The 23,965-nt window shown below is 44.4% G+C and overlaps 2 protein-coding genes across 4 annotated transcripts in view; one reads left to right on the top strand and one right to left on the bottom strand.

Moving 5' to 3' along the window:
• Window positions 1–23,965, top strand: part of LOC144805924 (uncharacterized) — a 223,253-nt gene that overhangs the window by 139,491 nt on the left and 59,797 nt on the right. The gene's annotated exons all lie outside the window — the stretch shown is intronic.
• Window positions 5,382–8,540, bottom strand: LOC144805929 (uncharacterized). 3 transcript variants are annotated; one of them, XM_078672401.1, is made up of 3 exons: window positions 7,056–7,752; window positions 6,275–6,992; window positions 5,382–6,109 (listed from the first exon to the last, which is right to left on the bottom strand). In XM_078672401.1, exons 1-3 carry the CDS (start codon window positions 7,750–7,752, stop codon window positions 5,722–5,724), a joined length of 1,803 nt encoding a protein of 600 aa, XP_078528527.1. In that variant the 3' UTR covers window positions 5,382–5,721. The 3 variants fall into 3 exon arrangements, with proteins under 3 accessions (XP_078528527.1, XP_078528526.1, XP_078528524.1); XM_078672400.1 differs by adding an exon at window positions 7,763–8,540 and having other exon boundaries at window positions 5,382–7,684; XM_078672398.1 differs by having other exon boundaries at window positions 5,382–8,540.

Raw genomic sequence — 23,965 nt, 5'->3', positions numbered from 1 at the left:
CCAACTTACTACCACACACGAGGAGACCATCCTCCCCCCGCCAGATCTTTCCTAACTTGCCAAAAGCCTTCGAGGACCTCCTCACAGTCCTTCTTCTCACACTAACCACCTTTGACCATGGTGAGGACTTTCTGCAAGTCTAAACCGATCATGTGATGTTCCCTCCACTCTCTCTCTGAAATCAACCCTTCGCTAATCACACACAAATTAATTCCTTCCTCCAATTATTCACCTCCAAACCTCTCAACATCATCTGTCATTTCATACTCCACACCACCAGTCTTGACAGACAGTGTGCCAGAACTGTAGAGCCACAACCCACTTCCGTATCCCATGGGAGACAGAGTCAATGCCTTTCTTGGAGAAGACCTCCCTAAGAGGTTTGTGATCAGTACGAATTCTGAACCTTTTCCCCCACAAATCCTTTCTCAGCTTGCGCACTGCCCAGGAAACACCCAGAGCTTCTTTCTCCACAACAGAACAGTTGCATTCAGCACCCCTCAAGGGCCTAGAGAAGAACATAATAATTTTAACCTCCACATCAACCTTTTGCAAAATAACTGCTACTAACCCCTTTGAGCTGGCATCAGTGATGAGATAAGATTCCTTTGTGGGGTCAAAACTTCCTAGACAAGGTGCTTCATTCAGATGTTTCTTAATGCACTCAAACTCTTCCTCACAGCCCTTGGACCAAACAAATGTGCTTCCCTTCTTGAGGAGAGACCTCAAACAAGAGGTTTTCCCTGCAAAGTTCGGAACGAACTTGTGATAAAATTCAGCCATGCTGAGAAACTTTACAAACTCTTCTTTGTTCAAAGGGTTGTGCAAATTACAAATGGTGCTTAGGTTTGATGCCTGCAGCGGACACAAAATGCCCAAGGTACTCTAATTCTTTGACATCAAATTTGCACTGGTCAGCAATAAGGGTGAGGTCAGCATCAATTAACTTCTTCAATACTGACCTCAGCCTCCCATTATGATCCTCAAGATCCACACCAAAGATGAGCACATCATCTGGGTACACCTTGAAACCCTGAAGGCTTCCAAGAATGCCCTCCATCGCCCTCTGAAAAACTGAGGCCGCAGAAATCAGTCGGTAGGCATTCTTAGAAACCTAAGGGTACCAAAGGGTGTTACCCAGGAGGTAAGGTCCTGGGAAGAGGAGTAAATGCTCTGAATGTTCTGAAGAGGAGTGAAGGCCGGCCTGGTGATAGGCGGAGGTCAAGTCCAAGAAAAAAAATGCCTTGCCCACTCAAGAGAACACAGCATTTTAGTTATGTGGGTGAAAGCATAATGATCAACAATAACTGCTTTGTTGAGCTCCCTCAAGCTCACACAGAGCCTAGCCTCCCCATTGGCTTTGCGGGCCATAACAACAGGAGAGACCCACAACGTTGCTTCAACTTCTTGAATGATAAACTTGGCTAAGAGATTGCCTAATTCAACTTTTATGCTCTCCCTTACTTACAGAGGTGCATTTCTGACCTTAGCTGTTTTTGGAACAGCGTTAGATTTGACCTTTATCCCATGTACATAGTTTTTGAAACAAACACAGTTCACCAGCAAAGACCTCAAGGAATTCCTTGATCCAGTCTCGATTAGCATTACTAACAACCCTAACTGGTGGTAATTTTTTTAGGCAGACAGATCTCATTGGGATAAAGGCAGATATGTAGATCACGTTGATGGAAGCAACTTATGAGCGAGTCCCGCTTCATCGAGACATAGATTTTACCAGGGATGACTCTCCCTTTGAAGTCAATCGTGCCCCAGAAATAACCCAGCAACTCAATAGTCACCATACCTTAACCTTTTGGTCTAATGTCTGGCTTCAACAGGGTGAGTTTGCCCAGCAGATTACACTCATAAAATGTTTTGGGGACTAGCGGTATCTTGGCCCCAAAGTCGAAGAGCATGCTCACTAGAGCATCACTGATCAAAACTAGCTCCTGAGGGCCATCTCTAGCATTCCCTGTGACAGGGAGAACATTGATTCCTTCTAAATCTTCTTCATAAAGATAAACTTCCCTGACTTTTTTATGCTCGTGGCCCGTTCTGCAGCTCTTTGAGACGTGACCTTTTCTCTCACAAGTTTTGCACATGGCCTTCCAACCTGGGCAGTCTTTAACCCGTTGCCTGTGGCGCGAATTTCACCGCTGTGCGGGCATATTAATGAGTGGGTGCAGTACGTACAGCCCCTCCACACATGCCCACTGTGACGTTAGGGGGCCGTCCGACGCACGCAACGGATTAAAGCTGGCCATATGGCCAGAGTTGCCACACCTGAAGCACTTCCTCTGAAAATTCTTTGTGTTAAAGGACTTTGAAGTGGTGCTCAATATGGGTTTAACAAATCTATCCACCACCACCTTGACATTAATGTTCTCCTTTTTATCACCTGTACTGTCTTTGCGTATAATATCAACACACACTTTTGAATGCCCATGACTTTTGGCTATGGTCAGCACTTCTTGAAGAGATGGTGTGTCTTTTTACCACAGGGCATGTCTTGTTTTGTCGAGGGTGCATCCTAACATGAACTAATCTCTTAAGCGATCCCCTAAAGCGGCACCAAAATTGCACGTGGAAGCCAATTTGCGCAAGGTAGTTATGTACTGTTCGACCGACTCATCCTGCCTTTGCATCCTTCTCCCGAAGTGATATTGTTCAAGGACTGTACTCACTTTGGGGAGGTGGTGCAAGTCCAACTTTTTGAAGCAGATCTCGTATTCATTAAGAGTGTCGGAGTCACTATCAGAGAGTTCAGGAAGGTGTTCAAAGAATTCTTATCCCTCAGAGCCCAAACAATGCATTAGCAATGAGGCTTTCCTCCCTGCGCTTAAGTGGCACAGACACGAGCATAATGTGTGGAAACCTTCTTCCACGAGAGAGGAGGAACTTCTGGAGATGTCAACAAGAAGGGAGGGGCAGTGACATCTTGCATGATGTACGAGCTATGTTTTCACCTAGTTACTACTTAAGGGTGATCTTCAGTGATCTGCGTACAGTGCACAATATCCACAAACCTTATAAGCTGTGCGCATCAGCGGAACTGCGTGAAACTTCACCAATTAAAATTTAGGCCAATGTGCACAATGCCAGAAACTATATTTGCTGTCAACATCAGTAGAACGATCAGCCTGATTACTGATGGCACATATTTATACAGGGAGGAGTCACTTTAGTTTGGTGCTCAATTCCATGTGTAGATGTGGGTCTGGGGGTGCCTGATAACTGAAAGGCACACATTTGTTTACATACAATTTCATATATGTCTGATTTATTATTCCTATTACAGCGCCTTCTACCTTGAGAAGGCCCATCCTAGACCAGTGTGTGGACAAAACCCATGCCGACAAATCGAGGACAAAGGGATTGGAACATGGTCTAGGAACACTTGCAACAAATCCTACATCAAACCTCACATTTAACTGATGGAGAGCTATGAGCGACCTGAAGCGTAATACTGAGAAAAAGTAACCTGGAGAATTGCTGCAAATTAAAGTAAATTAAAAAAAACGAATAAAGAACTACATAACCACAGCTGTGGGACCTGGAAGCCGATTGTTTCTCAATAAAGCCCTAGTTTGTGATTACCTTACAGTGCTCACATTATCATCCGCGCTAGAAGAGATGGGAGCCTGGGGTGTCTGGTCACAGAAGCTCATTTACATACAAAGGGGGTGACAGCCTGTTCACAACACACAGCACAACTTGCTTACGTAAAGTGCTAGTACACCGAACAGGGTAAAGTCTTGTGTCGCTTTTTTTCATTTTCTTTAATATATCCTGCACCACGCTCTCTTCTTCTCTTTCTCTCATTTCAATTCATCATAAATTACTCAATTTCACTATTGCTTTATCAGCACGGCACAAGTCGAGGGGGTAGCCACAGTTTAAGGGGTCCCCCCACTATTATCTAGAAACGGGACTCAGTTCCACCTAGATCCTTAGTCTGCAACTGGTAATTGTTACTTTGTGCCCCTGCACTGCAGACACAGGCCTCTGAGTGTTTGTTTGTGTGAGTGGCGCAAGAGAGAGACAGAGAACTTGACAAAATTAGCCCTTCTATTGCTTAATACATTGTAAATGTGAAACACTTTGGGGCTTAGGGGCTGGATAAGGAATAACGTCAGGAAACAAGCGCAAATTAAAAGCAAATTTTATTTATTCACTGAAAACTGTTTAAAAATGTAATTTCCAAGTTCCACATATCTGTTTAAAAATATTTACACTTTCAGTCATTTCCGAGTTTAGTTACAAACTAAAAGTGGGAAAAACACATGATGTATAAAAACTGAAACCAAAAACGTACTTTTACATTATTTTATGTTTCTTATCTTTTGTTTTTAAAACAGGCCGTCAACCTTTCACGTGAACATTATTATAAGGGCCTGATATCACTTCTTGTGATGTCACTACATGTGACGTCTCTGTGATTTGCATATGATAATGGGCTCCTTCACTATTTTCCTTACTTGTGCCCTGTTTATTGGCATGACATGGGTCTATAGGTGTTAAAAATAAACATATCAATTCACAGGTGTTCAGCCCGTTTCTCTGGTGATGTCACACTTTGGCATGTATTCGGCTGCTTCTTCTATTTTTAGGTGAGTACAAATAACGTGCTGTTCCCCCTCCTTCCATTTCTCTCTTTTTCTCCCCCTTTCTTTGTCTCTCTCGCTCTCTTTATCTCTCCCCCTCTCTATCTCCCACACCCTCCTGTTAGCTTTAGCTTCATGAATGTCACTGCCACTTCTGGCATTCATATGACAAATCCTTCAGAACATTTGAGAACAAGGAACAATCAGTGTGGAAGACGAGTTGCTGGGAGTGCAACTGATTGTCCTGAGACATATATGCTTTTGATGTGGGATTTCGCTATTTCACCACATCGCCAAGTCGGAGAGGCACTTAGTAATAAGGCGCGAGGCACGACCGATAACAGTGTGTAAAAGATGCACCAAACGTTACTTAAAAACAAGGTATGTGCTCTTTTATATCTCAAAATAGGTTATTTCTTGAACACCTGTGCTTCGCTTTAGTTCATTACATATACTGCAGTAGCATTTGTTAATAGTAATACATGCATTTTACCAATGAAGCTTCCATCTCCAGAGCCCTGACAACATGTCCACTCTGGGTGTGTTGGGTTTATAGGTTTTATCACTAATCCGACAAGTTAGCTGAAGATACCGCTGTTAGTCCCAGTATTGTTCAGTGTTGCTTTTACAGGTAGTGTGGTCAGGTGCGATTGAATTTTTTTCTTTGTATCTCTTCTTCACCAAATAAAAATCAACAATGTTTCTTTTAATCCACATTGTGCTTGTCTCCAACTGTGTATCCTGGTACATCATGTCACTTTGCTATGTGCACGGAAGTGAACAATCACTGGAAACAAACACTTTTATAATTCTGCAAATACTGTTATCTGGTTTTCTTCTTTACTGCTATTCAGGTCTTCTATCATTGGTATTTCAATGTCATACATAATTTGAATTTGATCTTTTTCCGTAATTCATTCCTCTCACAATAACTGCACTGTTCTGCTCTTGTCTATGTCCTTAGATGGGTCAATATTATTTTTGATGTTCTTAAATTCTTTCCAGAATCTCTGCATCTCTAGGATTATTTCCATGTGAGTTAAATGAAGGAGTGTATTCACTGAGGGCAGTGTGGGATCGAAAATTGACAAAAGCCCTTCTCACTTTCAGTGCCCTTCTATGTTTTCCCCCTGTGTGTTCGCTGATGACTTTGTAGCTCTGATCGTCGACTAAAGCTCTTCCCACAGTCATTGCACTCGAGTGGCTTTCCCCCTGTGTGCGTTTGTTGATGTTTTCGTAGGGTTGATAACTGACTAAAGCTCTTCAAACATTCACAGCAATCATATAGTTTTTCCCCTGTGTGTGTTCGCTGATGTCTTTGTAGGTGTGATAACTGACTAAAGCACTTTGCACATTCACTGCACTTGAATGGTTTTTCCCCTGTGTGTGTTCGCTGATGGCTTTGAAGGTATGATAACCAACTAAAGCACTTTGCACATTCACTGCACTTGAATGGTTTTTTCCCTGTGTGTGTTCGCTGATGGCTTTGAAGGTGTGATAACCAACTAAAGCACTTTGCACATTCACTGCACTTGAATGGTTTTCCCCCTGTGTGTGTTCGCTGATGTCTTTGAAGATGTGATAACCGATTAAAGCACTTTGGACATTCACTGCACTTGAATGGTTTTCCCCCTGTGTGTGTTCGATTATGACATTGAAGGCTTGATAACTGACTAAAGCACTTTGCACATTCACTGCACTTGAATGGTTTTTCCCCTGTGTGTGTTCGATTATGACGTTGAAGGTGTGATAACTGACTAAAGCACTTTGCACATTCACTGCACTTGAATGGTTTTTCTCCTGTGTGAGTTCGCTGATGATCCTTTAATGCTGTAGAGAAGCGAAAACTACTGTCACATTCAGTACAATTATAGGGTTTTTCCCCTGTGTGTATTCGCTGATGTCTTTGTAGTCCTGATAATTGACTAAAGCTCTCCCCACATTCACTGCACTTGAATGGTTTTTCTCCTGTGTGAGTTCGCTGATGATCCTTTAATGCTGTAGAGAATCGAAAACTACTGTCACATTCACTACAATGATAGGGTTTTTCCCCTGTGTGTGTTCGCTGATGTCTTTGAAGGTTTGATAACCAACTAAAGCTCTTCCTACATTCACTGCACTTGAATGGTTTTTCCCCTGTGTGTGTTTGCTGATGACTTTGGAGGTTTGATAACTTACTAAAGCACTTTGCACATTTACTGCACTTGAATGGTTTTTCCCCTCGGTGTATTCGCTGATGTGTTTGAAGGCTTGATAACTGATTAAAGCACTTAGCACATTCACTGCACTTGAATGGCTTTTCCCCTGTGTGTGTTCGCTGGTGTCTTTGTAGTTCTGATAACCTACTAAAGCTCTTGACACATTCACTGCACTTGAATGGTTTTTGTCCTGTGTGTGTTCGCTGATGATCCTTTAATGCTGTAGAGCAGCGAAAACTACTGTCACATTCACTACAATGATAGGGTTTTTCCCCTGTGTGTGTTCGCTGATGTCTTTGAAGGTTTGATAACCAACTAAAGCTCTTCCCACATTCACTGCACTTGAATGGTTTTTCCCCTGTGTGTGTTCGCTGATGTCTTTGAAGGTGTGATAACTGACTAAAGCACTTCCCACATTCACTGCACTTGAATGGGTTTTCCCCTGTGTGTGTTCGCTGGTGTCTTTGTAGTTCTGATAACCTACTAAAGCACTTCCCACATTCACTGCACTTGAATGGTTTTTCCCCTGTGTGTGTTCGCTGATGACTTTGAAGGTTTGATAACCAATTAAAGCTCTTCCCACATTCACTGCACTTGAATGGTTTTTCCCCTGTGTGTGTTCGCTGATGACTTTGTAGCACTGATAATCGACTAAAGGTCTTCCCACATTCATTGCACTTGAATGGTTTTTCCCCTGTGTGTGTTCGCTGATGACTTTGAAGGTTTGATAACCAATTAAAGCTCTTCCCACATTCACTGCACTTGAATGGTTTTTCCCCTGTGTGTGTTCGCTGATGACTTTGTAGCACTGATAATCGACTAAAGGTCTTCCCACATTCATTGCACTTGAATGGCTTTTCCCCTGTGTGTGTTCGCTGATGACTTTGGAGGTTTGATAACCTACTAAACCTCTTGACACATTCACTGCACTTGAATGGTTTTTGTCCCATGTACGTGTGCTGATGAAGCTTGCGTAGTGATGTTAAACTAAAGCTCTCGCTGCATGTGTATGATTCTTCCTTCTTGGTTAGTGTCTGTGGGTCGGGTATATATTTGTCTACATCCCATGATTGCATTTCCTGATGGGCCGACATGGCTTATAAAGCACTTGTGTTTTTCTCACACACTTTAAATGTGTGCTGTATTTTCCATGTTTGTTCTGTTTTAACAATAAAATGCGATAGCCACCAAATATTTGCCACACTCCTAATACGTAGAAGGTGTCTTTGTAGGTAATTGTGCCTTTAGATTGGATTATGGCTATGCACGCTTGAGGGTAAAGATGTATCTTCCTTCTGACCGGTGCAAATAGGGACAGTCTGTTGTATTGTAGATAGAAGAACTCCTCTTTCCTTTACCCGACAGTTGTCTGGCTCCGCTCTGTTGTGCTCTTCTCTGGTTACTGTGGTTTGTCCAGAAAGAGTTTACAATTCTCCTAGAGCACGGAATGATGGCTTGTCATCACTTTATTAAATAGAGCACTGCGGTAATCACATCATACCGATCCCAGGATCAAAGCTGGTGTTGGACACTTGTTTATACAGGAGGCGGTTTGTTATTGTTGTTGCCTTTATTTTCCTACGGTCATTTCTCCGTCTTGTGGCGTGAAGGTGCACAGCTTAGACTCTTACAATCACTGAACTGCCCTTGATGCTTCATCCGGGATCTGTCAGTTTGTGTGCAGGTTCCCCTGTCGCCGACTGCGCTGATGACTTCCTGAATACCGTAGCTCATTTATTCTGCTATTATTGAAGATTTTCAGCATTCGCTTCATTATTGATGGTCATTTCACACATTCAAGGCTTGTTTTCTGTTGGATGTAAAGATATTTAAAATTACTAAATTGAAACATAATGGAAGGAGAATTCACAATGTTTAACTGTTTGTAAACGACACTCCACACAATGCAGCGCAGCCCTCCCCCTGCGAGGCTATGCTGCGTGGCGCGACAGGAAGGGAACAGGCAGGGGCGTAGCTAGAGCTTGTGGCGCCCGGGGCCCGGGGGGGGGGAAGGACGGTGAGCACTTGAAAGATGTCCGAGAGACACGTAGTATTGCTGCTAATAGTTACCTCGATCATGCAAGTTACATGCACATACATGTATGGCAAACATAGCAAACGAAGTTGGATCTACAAGCATTTCATGAATTCTCTGGTCTCTCATCAGCAGGCTCCGTTTTTGAGTTTGAAAAAATATTGGCAGCCAAAGCTGGAATCTGGTCAGTTTTGCTTTTACCGAAAATCTCACACTACTCTGTTGCACCCCAATTTTAACATGTGTCTTTTCAAATATTGTCAGTGTGTTGCAACTATTACGCTTCTGATTACTTTAATTAAACATGTCTAAGTGTTTAATCCCTATTGCACAGCGCAACTGAAATTCTTACATTGTTAATTTTATTTAATCGACAACTCCCAATTTTAGTTTGTATAGATTGTTAATGTATTAAGAGGAAAGTATACAGGAAACGTCATATTTTGGAGTAAACTATTAAATGCGACAAAACAATCTGCTTTTCTAGTTTGTCTATATCCGTGTTTGGAACAAGTTCAAGCACGTAATAGTTCTTCAGATGACCCAAATTACCTGATGGCACTTGAACATATCCTTTAAGAAAGTGCACGCTTTTGTCTTGCTGGATAAACTTGGCGTGTCAGACAATGAAGGTTGATAATGTAAGTGCCGTTCAGTGCTGCTTACGTCACGTATTGTGACTCGGCAGGGTTCTTATTGCTGATCTTTTGCTCTGTTTAACCCCTTAACCTGCCGACCATCCAAATCCCTGTGGGGAACCCCCTTCTGTTTCTCTGCTTACGTCATCGTCCTGAAAAGAATGAAATTACTGCATAAGCGCTACCTCATTACCACAGGGTTATTTTCCACATACATTTAATGCCACTTTTTATCTTGCTACCAATATTTTTTTGCATGCATGATGTCAGTTGCACCACCTGTTACTGTCACCGACTTAGTCGACTAAATCACTCACTTACTTTTACAGTTCTTGGAGGACTCTCTCTCTGCTGCAGCCCAGTTCTTCCAGGCTGCGCCTGCTGATGTGGGCCCCTCGTCCTGGGCGGCCCTCAGGCGCCACGCTGGCCTGGCTGGCCTGGCTGGCCTGGCTGGCCACCCTGTTGACTTAGCCCGCCAGCTGCCTGCAGTATCTGTTTTGCGCCATGATAATCGCCGGATGATTGCATCGTGTCGGGAGGCTGTGCCATTGAGAGAGAGACTCACTTGAGTCTCGTGCAGCACATAGCCTCAGATTCCCCCGCTGCCGCTTGCCTACTTCCTCTCTCTCCCTCCAGACGTCACGTGACCTCAGACGCACTCTACCCCAGCACGGCCGTGGCACTGGAGGCCCGTTGCGGCCGCCTTAATAATTTATGGGACACTGTGTTCCTTCTTTAGTTCCAGTGAATCGTTCCCAAGAATCCCAAATACATTTTAAAGGCCGCCTCAGCGCAACGGGCCTCCAGTGCCGCGGGACGGCTGCCGCCTCAAAAATGGTGTCGCCTGGGGCGGAGCGCCCACCTCACCCCCCCTAGCTACGCGAGTGGGAACAGGAGAGCACCATATTTTCAGAGATATGGCTCTCTCCTTTCCTTTCCCTTGCGCCGGCACTGATTACAGAAGGCCTGCGCCATGCACACACCTTAGCACCAGAGCACTAGCGTGTGTGTGTCTGTGAGTCCAGCATGGGTTTTGTACAGGAAGGACACCCTTCCTGTACAAAATACTACACGACACGAGGGAAAGCTTTTACCATTTTGTATACGTGTTGTACAGTGCAGCACACATGCAAAGTCAGAAAAGGAAGAAGAAATGAAAGCATTTCTCCTTCCTTGCACCTAGTTATCTGGTTGCACGGGAACGCCCATGCACCAACCTTGGCAGACCCCCATGGCACAAAGTAATGCCAAACAATGCTATGTCACATTACTTTAACGTTATTTCCAGCGCTAAACAAGTTTAGCGCTGGAAAGTAAATTAGGAAAAAAGATTTTGCGCCATTTTGTGCCTCTTTTGTGACGTAAACACAGTGCAAAATCTTAGTAAATCTCCCCCTTCTTCTTTATCACTTTTGAAACTTAGCAAGGAATATTTCATCATACACAGATATTTAACTAAAAGTTCATTTGATCACGTGACATCTTATTAATGTCTGAAAAGGAGGTGATTTACCAATGTTTACAGAGTAACTGAGCAAAGTAACTCACGGGGCACCCAAGTGCTAGAGGCATAGCTTAAGATAGACGCATATGGTCAAGATTTCATTTAAACAACAGTAGATTTTAGAAAAAGAGATGGATCAGGCTGGGCTGTAAAATTTCCAGTAACTCTTTTTACGAAGTATACAACAAAAGTAACTCCATTTACACACTTTTTCTCATTCTTTCCTATTCACTTAAGATCATCTCAAATACCAACTCCTGTCTTTACTCGCTGTTCATAAGTCACCTTTGACACTTTCAACAGCTCCTTGGTTCAAGCATTTCTGGTTTCTTCTAACCTGGAAGATTGGAACATTATTGTGAGTTGAGGGGGTTTCCTATCGCCATAACATCTGTCCATCTCCCTGAAACTAGTGCCGCTTACAGAGCCTGGTTCTGGCCCTGGAAGACAACTTTAAAAAGCAAGTCTTTAGTTCTTCCTAAAGTAGATAAAGTCTGTAAGATGCAGCTCCTTCCGGGGCTTTTGTGTAAAACAGAGCGAGGGGTTCAATGTAAGGCCCGTCCTTTACATTATAAGCGCAGATAAGGCAAACAAACGTTGATTCATATAATTTAATATTCAACAATATCAGTCATTTAGTACTTATAGAAAATCCATCACAACCAATAATTTACCTTACGTATCCCCGCATCAGATGTGTGCATATTACTCTTTTTTCCCCCTTTTCCAACATTACATGGCATCTGGCATGATGTTGTCCGTTTGGGGCCCTGGATGCCACTTTGTGAATGGATGGGCCTTTGGAAGATCGGAAGGAGGTGTCAGTTATCCACCGGTGATGCAGCATTTCTACCTTTCCATATTTGCCATCTTCTAGTTTATCTCATTTCCTGTCCTTCGGCCCCCCTACTGCCCTGTGGCTGCCCACTCACTCTGTGGGGTTCATCAGAAGTCAGATAATGACCTGATAGTCACAAGGCCATGGATCTCACTTCTTCTACAACACTTATTGCAGACATAGGGCCTAGTTAGGAGTTTGTCCAACAGATTATTGCCTGAAAACTAGGGGTGGTAGAAGAATTCCGCTCTGCCGGGGGAGCTTGCGAAGTTTTGCCGACAGGTGCCGAGTTCCAAAAAACTCCACAAAGTGATGCAGAACTGAGTTTTTTTCACAAGCGGTTCACCAACGGTAAGGTGGCGAGCGCTTGTGAGAATATATTATGCGCAAGACCTCCTCCTGGTGAGACTTCTAATTTAGGGAGGTCGCGACCACTTGAGTGTAGAAATCTGCCATTCTCGTTGATGAAGCTGCCACTCAATTAGAATGTCAATTCGAGCGGCAGAAAGCAGCAGCGCCCTCTGGTGTGACGCGTAGTGCCGTTCATGCTGATTTTACAATGCAGGACAAACTCCTGGCACGAAAGATCAGTGAGAACAGCGCAATTTAACAAACTCTGCCACTTGTGGAAGTCCGCAGAGTGTGAAGTTTCGTGGAGTTCTGCAGAGTAAAACTCTGTGAACTATTCCAAGGCCTAATCAAAACGTGACATATATCCTGTCTGCTTTATTATGATTGCCACAGGATGTAATGCATTTTTAATGGGACGGGCAGGATACCTGTCACATTTGTGATGGAATAAACCATCCCCTGAAATCTAAATCAGGCCTTTGATGTACATTGTGTCCAGTGTGGCTAGCTGGGCTTGAAGGGTCTAGTGGTTTGTGGATCTCTCACTGCTTTGAGGTCACCGCCAGGCAGAACTTCTGTCAGCAGCGCCTTGTGCAGATCTTCCTTCCAGGCAGAACTTCTGTCAGCTGCGCCTTATGCAGATCTTCCTTCCAGGCAGGACTTCTGTCAGCTGTGCCTTGTGCAGATCTTCCTTCCAGGGTGGACTTATGTCAGCTGTGCCTTGTACAGATCTTCCTTCCAGGGTGGACTTCTGTCAGCTGTGCCTTGTACAGATCTTCCTTCCAGGGTGGACCTCTCTCAGCTGTGCCTTGTGCATATCTTCCTTCCAGAGTGGACTTCTGCCAGCTGTGCCTTGTGCAGATCTTCCTTCCAGGGTGGACCTCTCTCAGCTGAGCCTTGTACAGATCTTCCTTCCATGGTGGACTTCTGTCAGCTGTGCCTTGTACAGATCTTCCTTCCAGGGTGGACCTCTCTCAGCTGAGCCTTGTACAGATCTTCCTGCCAGGCTGGACTTCTGTCAGCTGTGCCTTGTGCAGATCTTCCTTCCAGGCAGGGGCTTTCTGTCAGCTGTGCCTTGCGTAGATCTGCTTTCCAGACAAGGTCTTCTTTCCTCAATGATCAGTTCAAAGGTTGGGAGAGGTAGAACTGTTCTAGGTCATCTTCTTTATTGCAGTTCTACTGGTCATGCCACAGAGCTCGAGCTCTGAGATGAATGAGAGTCTGGATTTTATGAGCTCCGTAGAGCATTGAGACAGTCCTACTGCATACAGCACACACTACAAGACTCCAGAAGTCAACACTACAAGTGCTGTTCCAAGGTTTAATTCAACCACTGTATCTGAACATCCCATGCAGGAAGCTTTTCAAAACTAGAGGTACCTGGGATTTCTCTCAGTGGCGGCTGGTGACATTTGAAAGTGGTGAGGCATAAAACAATTGTTGTACTTCACTGTGGCGAGCGAGCGAGACTGAACCACCTACGGAGGGTGCAAATGGTGCATTTTCAAGCAAATTTGAGAGTGTAATCCCACTATTCGGACTCCTACCTCATATTCGTCATTCCTACTGACGCCCTGCACCAAAACACGGACAGACCACACCTACCCTAAATTAAGATAAGGCCTTCCACTACTACCACACGCTACACAGAGACAGATCCCACATACTACATCACAACAAGTGATACCCGTAGAGTCCATGCTCAATGGCTTCCAGCGTGCGTAGACAAGCATGGGGGCAAATTCAAAGACAGAGCCATATCGAACAGAAGAAAATATTTTAAAAACATGATTTTAAAAAAACGAGGCCTGCTAGTTCCCGTTCACTCAGCTTTTAGATGAGCCTCGGTGTGAGAAAACAAAATCCTAGCCAATGAATGAAAAGTTTTTCTGATGAATTGGTGTTATTCCCGACGTCATTGCGAGGCAGTTGAATACATCTACCACTCGAAAGAAGTTAATAATTAATGAACTAAGAACTGCTTAAACAATTGCAGACAAAGGTTGTTTCTGGTATGGTAACGCCTGTCACAATGCAGCCCCGATTAAAAAAAATTAACTCTTCACAGTTTGTACAACACAATAGCAGATGAAAATGATTTAATAAAACAAACACTTATGATTATTATGTACGTACGCAGCCTGTGGTGTGATTCTTTAACACGCAGCCAGCTCCGATAGTAGTCTGTTGAAAGAAGGGCAAATGCCAAGAGTAATGAGGTAGCTAGGTTAAAAAAAAAAACTAAGGGCCAGATGTAGGTAGCCTAATACCGGTCGGTAATGGCCGAAATTACAGAATTTCGGCCGTTACCGACCGGTATTAGGCTTTTCAGATGTAGGGGCCTAATTTAAGAATTCGATAATTTACCGAATCGGTAATTTAAGGAATCTGTAAATTACCGAATTCTTAAATACCGATTCGGTAAATTACCGAGACCTTAATGTAGGGAGCACTCAAATGAGTACTTTTCCCATTTTAGGATTTGTTATTTACCACCAACTACAAGTTGGTGGTAAATATCAAAAACCCCAAAAGAAGCAATTTTTTTCAAATTATTACAGTGCCATGTGGCAGACATACATGCCCTTAGGGCATGTAGGTGTGCCACATATGCACCCATACACTATTTAGGGGTGCAACAGGGTGTCAAAGTGACACCCTGCCACCCTTCAATGTGTTCCCCCTTTTACCGAATCGGTATTATATTTACCAAATCTTACCGATCCCGTAATACTTACCGAATGAATACCTACATCCCATTTACCGATTCTAAAATTCCGAATCGGTAAAATTCGATATTTTAGAATCGGTAAATCTGGATTACCTACATCTGGCCCTAAGTCTTGAACTGACCCACCCACTGGCACTTTGCACAAGATGGGGAGTGAAAAACTGCTTTCGTACATTCCCTGCTGCGACTACACCTAAAAACAGCCAAGATAAAAGTGGCCTGACCCCATGGTTATGTGTCCCTCTTCGGGAAGCCCCGCAGAGGACTTCTGGTGCCTCTGCAGCCTCTGTGAATGAGAGTTTAGCCACACAGCTTGTTAGCAGGAAAAGAATAATAAATTTCACTATCGTAAAGATTAAGGACTGAGCCACACATAACAGGCAGTGAGAGTGTGAGATGCCTCCTGCTTGTCTGGCATCTGGTCGACGACACTGCAGGGAAGACAATCCGTGGTTCACAGATACGGCCCTGGCAGGGTGGACTGGAGGACGGGTCATTTAGATCGTATTCCTAAGCAGGGGAGGCTATTAAGATATTATCAACATAAAATACGGCAGCATCTTTGAAATGGCAGATTGTGTCGGGAGAGATGCCGATTTCCAAGCAGGAACACAAGCAGCTCGGCGGGAAGCAGAAAACAGGCAGAGAGTTCTTGCAGGCAAGGCCAGGCACTTCAGCGCTCAACCCTCCAATGACTCCTGAAAAGCCTGTCATCAGAATGGAATAGTGTTTGCAGGACACAACAGATCAGTAAATATGCACATGCTATGTATATCGTATTCTAGTTTGATTTGTTTTTGCTCGGTTTTACAGTGCCGAGACTGCAGGATTTAAGATGCTAATGGTAATCCACAGTTGAGAGCTTAGTAAAGAACGTTGTTGATGCAGATAACTGCACTAGACGTTGATACAACCGTATCATCTACCCTGGGTGGGCGGCTTTATGTGTACTGTGTTTGAGACTCACAGACTATGTTTATTAACCAATACTCCACTTGGGAAAACACCATCTTTTTATTCCGGTGTCTTTTTCAGCTCAACTGTTACGTGGCTATGCGGTTATTAAAAGAAAGTTCCTGAATAGATAGCAACGACACAAGCCCCGCAGTACGGGGTCTCCCTCAGCACTGTACTGAAGCCAGAGAGCTCCAGATTAAATCCGGAGCAGGGGCCCCTCTGTGAACCTTGCCCCTCCAACTTTCGTTACGCCACTGCACAAGCCTTCTCTACAAAATGAGTCAGAGGTCGGAGGATAAGGTACACTGGAAAACCGTGATAGCATCTTGCTTGTTAACAGAGAACGCTTTTGGTTTTGTCAGCTTGAGAAACGATGGTGATCAGTTGACACTATACGTAAGAACCTTGGCATATTAATACACAAATTCATGCAAACAGGGCTACCAGGCACTGAAAATCAAAGAAGACCCCTGCTGTTGATATATAGCCCAATTGTTTTCAATGATAGGGTTCCATAATTTTAGGAAGAAGAAGCATTTATGGTGGGAACGTTTAATCGAATCCCATGGTATCATGTAAACAGTTGCGGCCGGCAAAGCGGGTGAGTACAAGCGGGGGGGGGGGAGGTAATCTATCAGTATCTTACCTAAATAAAATAAAAAACGTACCTGCGTCCTCTGGGACCGCATCACGCTCCGCTGTCTTAGCTCCTGCTTGCTCTGGAGTCCTGGCGCCCTTTTAGGCCGCCTCCCTCTTCCTGCTCCCCTAATCCAATCACGACGCTTTGTGATTGGTTAGGCGCAGCGGAGAGCCCCCCGGCAGGAGTGTGCATGACTACTTTGTTTGACACTGGGGCCGACCAAACAGTCAGTACCCACAACAGTAGGCAAGCCACTCCCCCCCGCCCTCAAGCATGACGCCCACCCGCCCGCCCCCAACCAGAAACAGAGGCACTTCTGCTTTCACGCAGTGCAAGAAGGCAGAAACATTAATGGTAGTTTTTACCATTTATGTTTCTGCCTTCTCGCACTGCCAGAAAGCAGTGAGGCAACGCAACAAGCCCCAATGGGGGAGCCGCCACTGTTTTCTCTATCTGTTGTAACTGAAGATGTTAATCATTGGTAACATCAATCCACTTTGGACAAGGTCCTCCATTTTGCTATCAAAATGTAACGCATCCTGCGCAGACACAAACCCTCAAGTCCATATTGCATGAAGTTGGGTGGTTCTCACCCAAAAGAGGGCCCTCCACAAATTGCTGACATTTTCTTACACCCCCTGGACAGCCATGGCAACACACAGACCAACTGAACCCCCTCAGGGATTACCAGTCTATTTGCCAGTATCAAGACTCAGATCTTTCAACCTTCTCTGCTGAGGTACTGGGTTTTTAAGAACCGGCACAGAACCGGTAACCCAGCGGTGTCAGGGTACACCCAGAGACCTCGGGTTCTTCCTGATCCAGACCACAGAAACTCAGAGTCTTCTAGGTGAAGTCAAAGATCGATTTATTGGCTGCAACCAAGGTAACAAGTGTCCTAGAAGTACAACACACGGGGAAGTATATTCTCAGGAGACTGCTCGAATTTACAAAGTCAGGCTTCTCTCTTTATACAGAATATTCGGCTTCAGGCAAACATTCTTCGAATTTGCAATATATCATTTACAGGTTTTGGTTACATAGGAAAAGCAGAGTCATGATGACATGTACATATTTCACGTCGTGCTGCCCACAACAAATCACCCGGCAAGGCCCAACATTTCATCAGATATCGGTGGACCCCCAATAAAACAGGCACCTCCCCACCATAAAGTAAGTGAAGCAAAAAGAGTAGAGACAGATGGGAGCAAGATACGGCAGGTGTGCGCGCTGAAATGGTTTTATGGCTTGTTGAGCCTTGATGCTATCTTGTTCGGGCACTGGGAGGGGAACTGACCTAACGAGTTCGGCCTGGGGCAATGGTTCCAACTTGTACAGGTCATAGGAAAGTCGATTAAGGAGTACGTGTCCTTGTGGAATTGAATTCAGCTGGATTAAGGCCTATGTAAAGGGCAACACATAAATGGAGGCCAATGGTTCAGAACGCAATTGACGATTTCGAGGTGAAATCATCACTCGAATATGCTGAAAATATATGTACATGGTGTGCTCGTCATTCTCGGTCTTTTGATACCAAATTCGTCATGTTTCGACGAAGTTTTAATTCTCGAGTCCAGAACGATTACATGAATCCAGAATCTTCAGAACCACAAACCCTCCTTTTGCCCTTACATAGGCAATTAATCTATCCTCATGTTAATCTGAGTCCAGATCTATATTCCTAAAGTCATTGAGATGTTGCTGTAACATCATTCTAGTACTCAGTTCATCTCTTGATACAGGCTTCCTTACACATGATGTGACGCAAAGGCCGCATATTGCAGGAGCACACTGTATGCATAGACAGAACAGGAAAAGAATGGCTAAGACCATCCCAATGACCATTAGAATTTTCCATCCCCAGGCAGATATCAGTTCCCAGAACCATCCCATTAACGACCAATCTCCTTCATCCAAATGAATAGATTCGGAAATCTTATGTAGTTTGGAGATGGCCTGGTACACTGTTGGAGCGTTATCTGGGATGAAAACGCAACAACTCGATTGGATCAATCTACATACCCCACCTCGGTCTGCAAGTATGACATCTAAAGCGACCCTGTTCTGAAGGGTCATAAGTCGATCCGACTGGAGCTCAGCAGTCAAGTTACTAAGGGCACCAGCAGTGTCAATCACGGTGGACTCAACTACCCTGGTCAATTGCCTAATGTTCCTGCTGTTAGCCATGGATCCCCAGAACGGCAGAAAACCCTTTGCAAAGTCCCCAAATTCTTGACCTGCAGTGTCTTCTTCACTCAAAACACCTCTAACTATCCTTGTCCTGTGGTAGTCTGCCGCTGCTGTGTAGGTGGGAGGCAACAGGAAGGAAACAAAACATGAGCCCGAAAAGTCAGGGGGCAACCATGTATAGGCTCTATCGTGGCAGATGAAATAGGTACCCTTAGCTGCTAAAAATGCAGGGGAAGTCTGAGATCCAAAAACATACGTTTCAGTACAGACACTCTTCCCTAACGGAGCCCTGGGATTTGTGCCATTACCTTGCAGATACAGATGACCCTGATGGGGTACAATCCAAATCGGGGACGATCTCTTAGCTTGCTGTTTCTCACTCAGAATAGCTCCATATCAAGTCATGTTCCATCCTATGTAGACTAGTGTCTCATCTCTCGGGATAGTCTCATAAGAAATACCTTCCTTAATAATGTCTACTATACCCTTGACTAGAGCACTTTTTCTAGGATTGTCTGTTACAGAACGTAGGGGGTAGATTTCGTGTGCATATATGAACATTGTCCTATATGCCCATACAGAACCATTGTGACTAAATGGCAGGACCAAATAAGGGATACCTTTATCCGCTGTGTGAGGCATAAGACCGCACACCCAACAGTTAGTTGTGTTCATTACAAGTTGGTGTTGGTGTAACAACTGAACAAAGGAGTTATTAATGAATTCCAATCTCCTATTTGATTCGTGGTCAGGCAGAGGGTGGAAAGAATGAGAGGAAACAGTGGGAGGAGGTATGGGTGATGCAGTGGGTGCAAATGTTACACGAAAATAAAATAAAACGTAACTTATCAAAAATATCGTCATACTGAATAGCATAGAAATACACAATATTATAAAACTTTTCCTTGTCATCACGTTGCACAATTTTTGTCCAAAATTCGTCCATTTGGCAGGTCTCTCCACATCGGGAAACTCCATCCTCTCTAAAGTGCTGCCCGCGGTGGGAGGTTGCCTCTGCTAAGGGATGCTTCTGTCAGTCTAGGGCAACTCCCTTGGACCAACCAGAACTACCGACCTAACGTAGTCAGCTGCACCCCAAAGACTTTAATCAACCGCGGCCCTAGCAGCGGAACCCGGATGGCGGTTCGAAAAACAAAAATAAGCAAGTTTCTTAGATGGGAGAGCTGCACTTTCAAAAATAGTATTTGGGAGGAAAAAGAAATACCTATTTATTAGTCCATGGATCTTGGTCTCAAATTGCAAAAAGAAAGTGTTTTATTAGTTCGTTTTCCTCGGTCTCAAATTATATCGTTGTTTTCCAGGTATTGTCTGATCCTGGAACAAGAGGTCAGGCTCTGTAGTGTTCAATCGATTAGGTGGTGGCACAGCCTTGTGCAAAAGGTTTTCACTTTCTCACTCAGAGTCAGTTCTTTTTACATGCAAGTCATTAAAGGGACGGCATGTGACACGGTATCAGGTTCTGGGTCAGCGACACCCTTCTGGACCCACTGGTCATAGGGCAGAGGGAAAGGGATTTTTTTACAATGGATCCCGTGAACCCAGTTGGCCTTCCCCTCCACCTGAACGGCTGATCTTGTAGAAAGAAGGACGAGATGAGGCCCGGTCAACCTGGGCTGGTCGTTCTTCGTTCTTTGAAAGTTGCGGACAAGAATCCAGGAACCGGGGTCAATGGCGTGACCCGGAGTCTCAGAGACCGGAGGCAGGGTGTTGTGGACCTGTTGATCCAAAACACGCAATTTAGCCGTCAATTCATACAGATAATTAAGCAAAATAGGGTGTTCAAGCTCGCTGAACTTAGTGGGTCTAGGCAATCCCCATATGTTGGCTGGCCGGCCAAAAACGATCTCATATGGACTAAGTTTCACTCGTGAATACAAAGTCATTCTAGTGGACAGGAGTGCTAAGGGTAGAGCGTCAGGCCATTTAAGACCCGTGCTCGCTTGGATTTTGGCCAGTTTAAGTTTTAAAGTGCCATTGTAACATTCTACGAATCCAGCTGATTGGGGGTGATTTGCAGCGTGGAACTTCTGCCGAATACCTAGCCCTTCACACACTCTCTTCATCACACGACCCACAAATTCACTTCCATTATCAGACCAGACCATTCTAGGCATTCCAAACCTGGGGAAGTACTCTTTCACAAGGGCTTTTGCTGTGGACAAGGCAGTATTGTCTTTTAGGGGATAGGCTTCTACCCATCTTGAGAAGGCACAAACAACGAGTACGTATTTTAAATTGTTGCACCTCTCCATGTGAATGAAATCTAGCTGCAAAACCTCAAACGGGTACGTAGGAGGTGCAAAATGACCAGCTGGAGTTGGGGTTCCCCTACCAGGATTGTGTTTCAGACATACCATGCAATTCTTGACAACATTCTCTGCACACTTGGGAATCCCTGAATTCTTCCATACTGGGGCCAACAACTCGCAAATCCCTTTCACGCTGATATGAGCCATCCCATGAGCCATTGTAACCACTGCAAGCACATATGCATCGGGTAACAACCATCTCTGATGCTCTGATAATTCAATCCAACAACCATTTGTATCCATTCTTCCCGTACTTTCTCTCCACGTGCTCAATTCTTTCTCTGTGGCCTCAGCTTGAATGGACTTCACACTCTCTATTGTGTCTTCACACATTCCAACATCACCAGTCCATCTTGCAGGGCCTGCAACATACATTCGGCTCATTACCTTCTTTGCCGTTTCTTTCGCGATCCCATCAGCAAATGCATTTCCATGACCAACATCATCAGTCACCTTCTTGTGAGCACTACATTTCACAATCGCCATTTGCAGGGGCAAGGTCAGTGATTCAAGAAGCTCATTCACCAACTGACCATGCTGAATCTTAGCTCCATGCGAAGTCAGGAACCCACGTTCTCTCCACAATCGTCCAAAACTGTGAGCCACTCCAAATGCATACTGACTATCAGTGTAGATAGTCACTTTCATTCCTTTGGACAATACACATGCTCTTGTGAGTGCAATTAATTCTGCTGCTTGAGCTGAATTATGTGGCACACGCGCAGCTTCAACAACTGTATGCAAAGTCGTGACAGCATATGCTGCAGTCGTGTCACCACTCGGGAGCTTGAAACACGAACCATCCACCCATAATGTACCATCACATTCAGCAAGAGAAGTATCGGATAGATCTACTCTCCCTTTCGTCTCTTCCTCTGTTCTGAGAAAACAATCGTGCTGTTCTGAAACATCTGATTCCTCTGCAATTGGCAACAATGTAGCTAGGTTTAAGGTACTGCACCTTTTTATGTGCACATGACTCGCTAGTAATGTCAATTCGTAACTGGACAGTCGAGCACTAGTTAAGTGCTGTGTCTTGGTTCTATTTAACAACGTGTCTACTGAATGTGGGACCATCACGACTAGTGTATTATTCATTACTAGACCAGCAGACTGTCGAATAGAAACAGCTGCTGCTGCTGCTGTGGCTCTTAAACAACTTGGCAATGCTTTAGCTACCAGATCCAAAGTTGACGAAAAATAGGCACATGGACGCTGCCTACCTCCAAACAACTGAGTCAACACAGACAATGCACAGCCCTCTTTCTCGTGGACATATAATGTGAAAGGCTTACTATAATCGGGGGTACCTAACACAGGAGCCGAACACAATGCTGTGCGCAATTCAAGAAAACTTTTCTGACACTCTTCAGACCAAGGAATGGGATTGGGTGTATTTTTGCACGTTAATGCCACCAAGGGTTTGGCTAATAACGAAAAATTCGGAATCCACTGTCTACAGTATGATGTAATGCCCAAGAAAGCACGCACTTCTCTCTGTGTTCTTGGCACATTCAATTTCGCTATTGCCTGAATTCTTTCTGGGGTCAGTTTCCTTCCCTCCTTTGATAAGAGGTGACCTAAGTAGGTCACTTCTTGTCGGCAATATTGCAGTTTGGAAAGTGACACCTTGTGATGAAGTTCACACAGATGACGCAATAATGACAGCGTTGCCTTTTTACAAATTTCCTCAGTGTCTGCAGCAATGAGCAAATCATCCACGTACTGTACAAGAGCAGCACCTTTAGGTAAAACAATCGTATCAAGCTGTGTTTTTAGAGCTTGACTGTATATTGATGGACTTTCACAGTAGCCCTGAGGAGCGCATTTAAAGCGGAAGCTTCGACCTCCTAAACTGAAGGAAAAAATATCCCTGCTTTCCTCAGCAATCGGGATGCTGAAGAAAGCATTCTTTAGATCGATCACCGAAAACCAAGAGGCAGAAGCTGGAATCATGGTCAATATTGTGGTAATGTCGTGGACAACTGGGAATTGTGGCACAACTATTTTATTCACCTCTCTAAGATCAATCACGAATCTGTACACAGGTGGCTGAGGGGGTCAGTTCGTTTTAAAACAGGCAGAACTGGACTATTGCAAACGTTGCCTCGTGTTTCTTCAATCACATCCTTTTCAATCAATTCGTAAACGATCGCTAGCAAGGCTTTTCCACCCTCACTCGAGATTTTGTATTGGGGAATTTGTGGCATTTTAACGTTGGCTTTCAATGTTACAACATATGGTGGAATTTCTAAAAGGCCTACATCATTAGGACCAGCGGCCCAAAGAATATCTGGAAGAAATGACAATTCTGCTGGAAGTTTATCCCTCGACAAATACATGGGAGAAACCACTTTCTTGCCTAAAGTAAGTTGTACTCCTGAAGGAGAACAGTACAAAGTCGCATACAATCTATTTAACAAATCCAATCCTAGCAAGTTTTCACCACAACCTGTTGTCAGAATGAGGGGTGCTTCGAATTCGCAAGGACCAACAGAAAGAGACAAAGGGTCAGAAATCGGATTTCTAACTGCGGCGCCAGAAAAACCTACAGAAACGTTAATTTCGCCAGACAAAGGTGCGCCAGGGAGTTTGGAGTGCATAATAGAACTCTTTGTAGCACCAGTATCCAACAGAAAAGGCTCTGACACACCTGATGTAATCACCTCAATGTAAGGTCCGCTCTGATCTACTGGAACTGAAACAACTCCCTCTCTTTGTCTATGGCTGTCCTAGCAATCATTACCCTCCAAATACTCATCTTCTGTATAGTAATCAACAACATAGTATTGAGCTGTCCTGTCAGATGCGTTGTTCTGCTGATCGAACCTATTCATAGAATTTTGTGGTGGAAGGGGACGTGCGTTCTGAGGGATGTTTCCACGTCCTCTACCTCTAGGCGCTTGCTGAACACCACGACCTCTTGCACCAGAAACACCATTTGCACGT

Source organism: Lissotriton helveticus, assembly GCF_964261635.1.
Source record: "Lissotriton helveticus chromosome 1_1 unlocalized genomic scaffold, aLisHel1.1 SUPER_1_unloc_33, whole genome shotgun sequence".
In the NCBI taxonomy this organism is placed as follows: domain Eukaryota; kingdom Metazoa; phylum Chordata; class Amphibia; order Caudata; family Salamandridae; genus Lissotriton; species Lissotriton helveticus.
The sequence above is the reverse complement of the archived record's forward strand: the minus strand, read 5'-3'. Positions and strand labels throughout refer to the sequence as shown.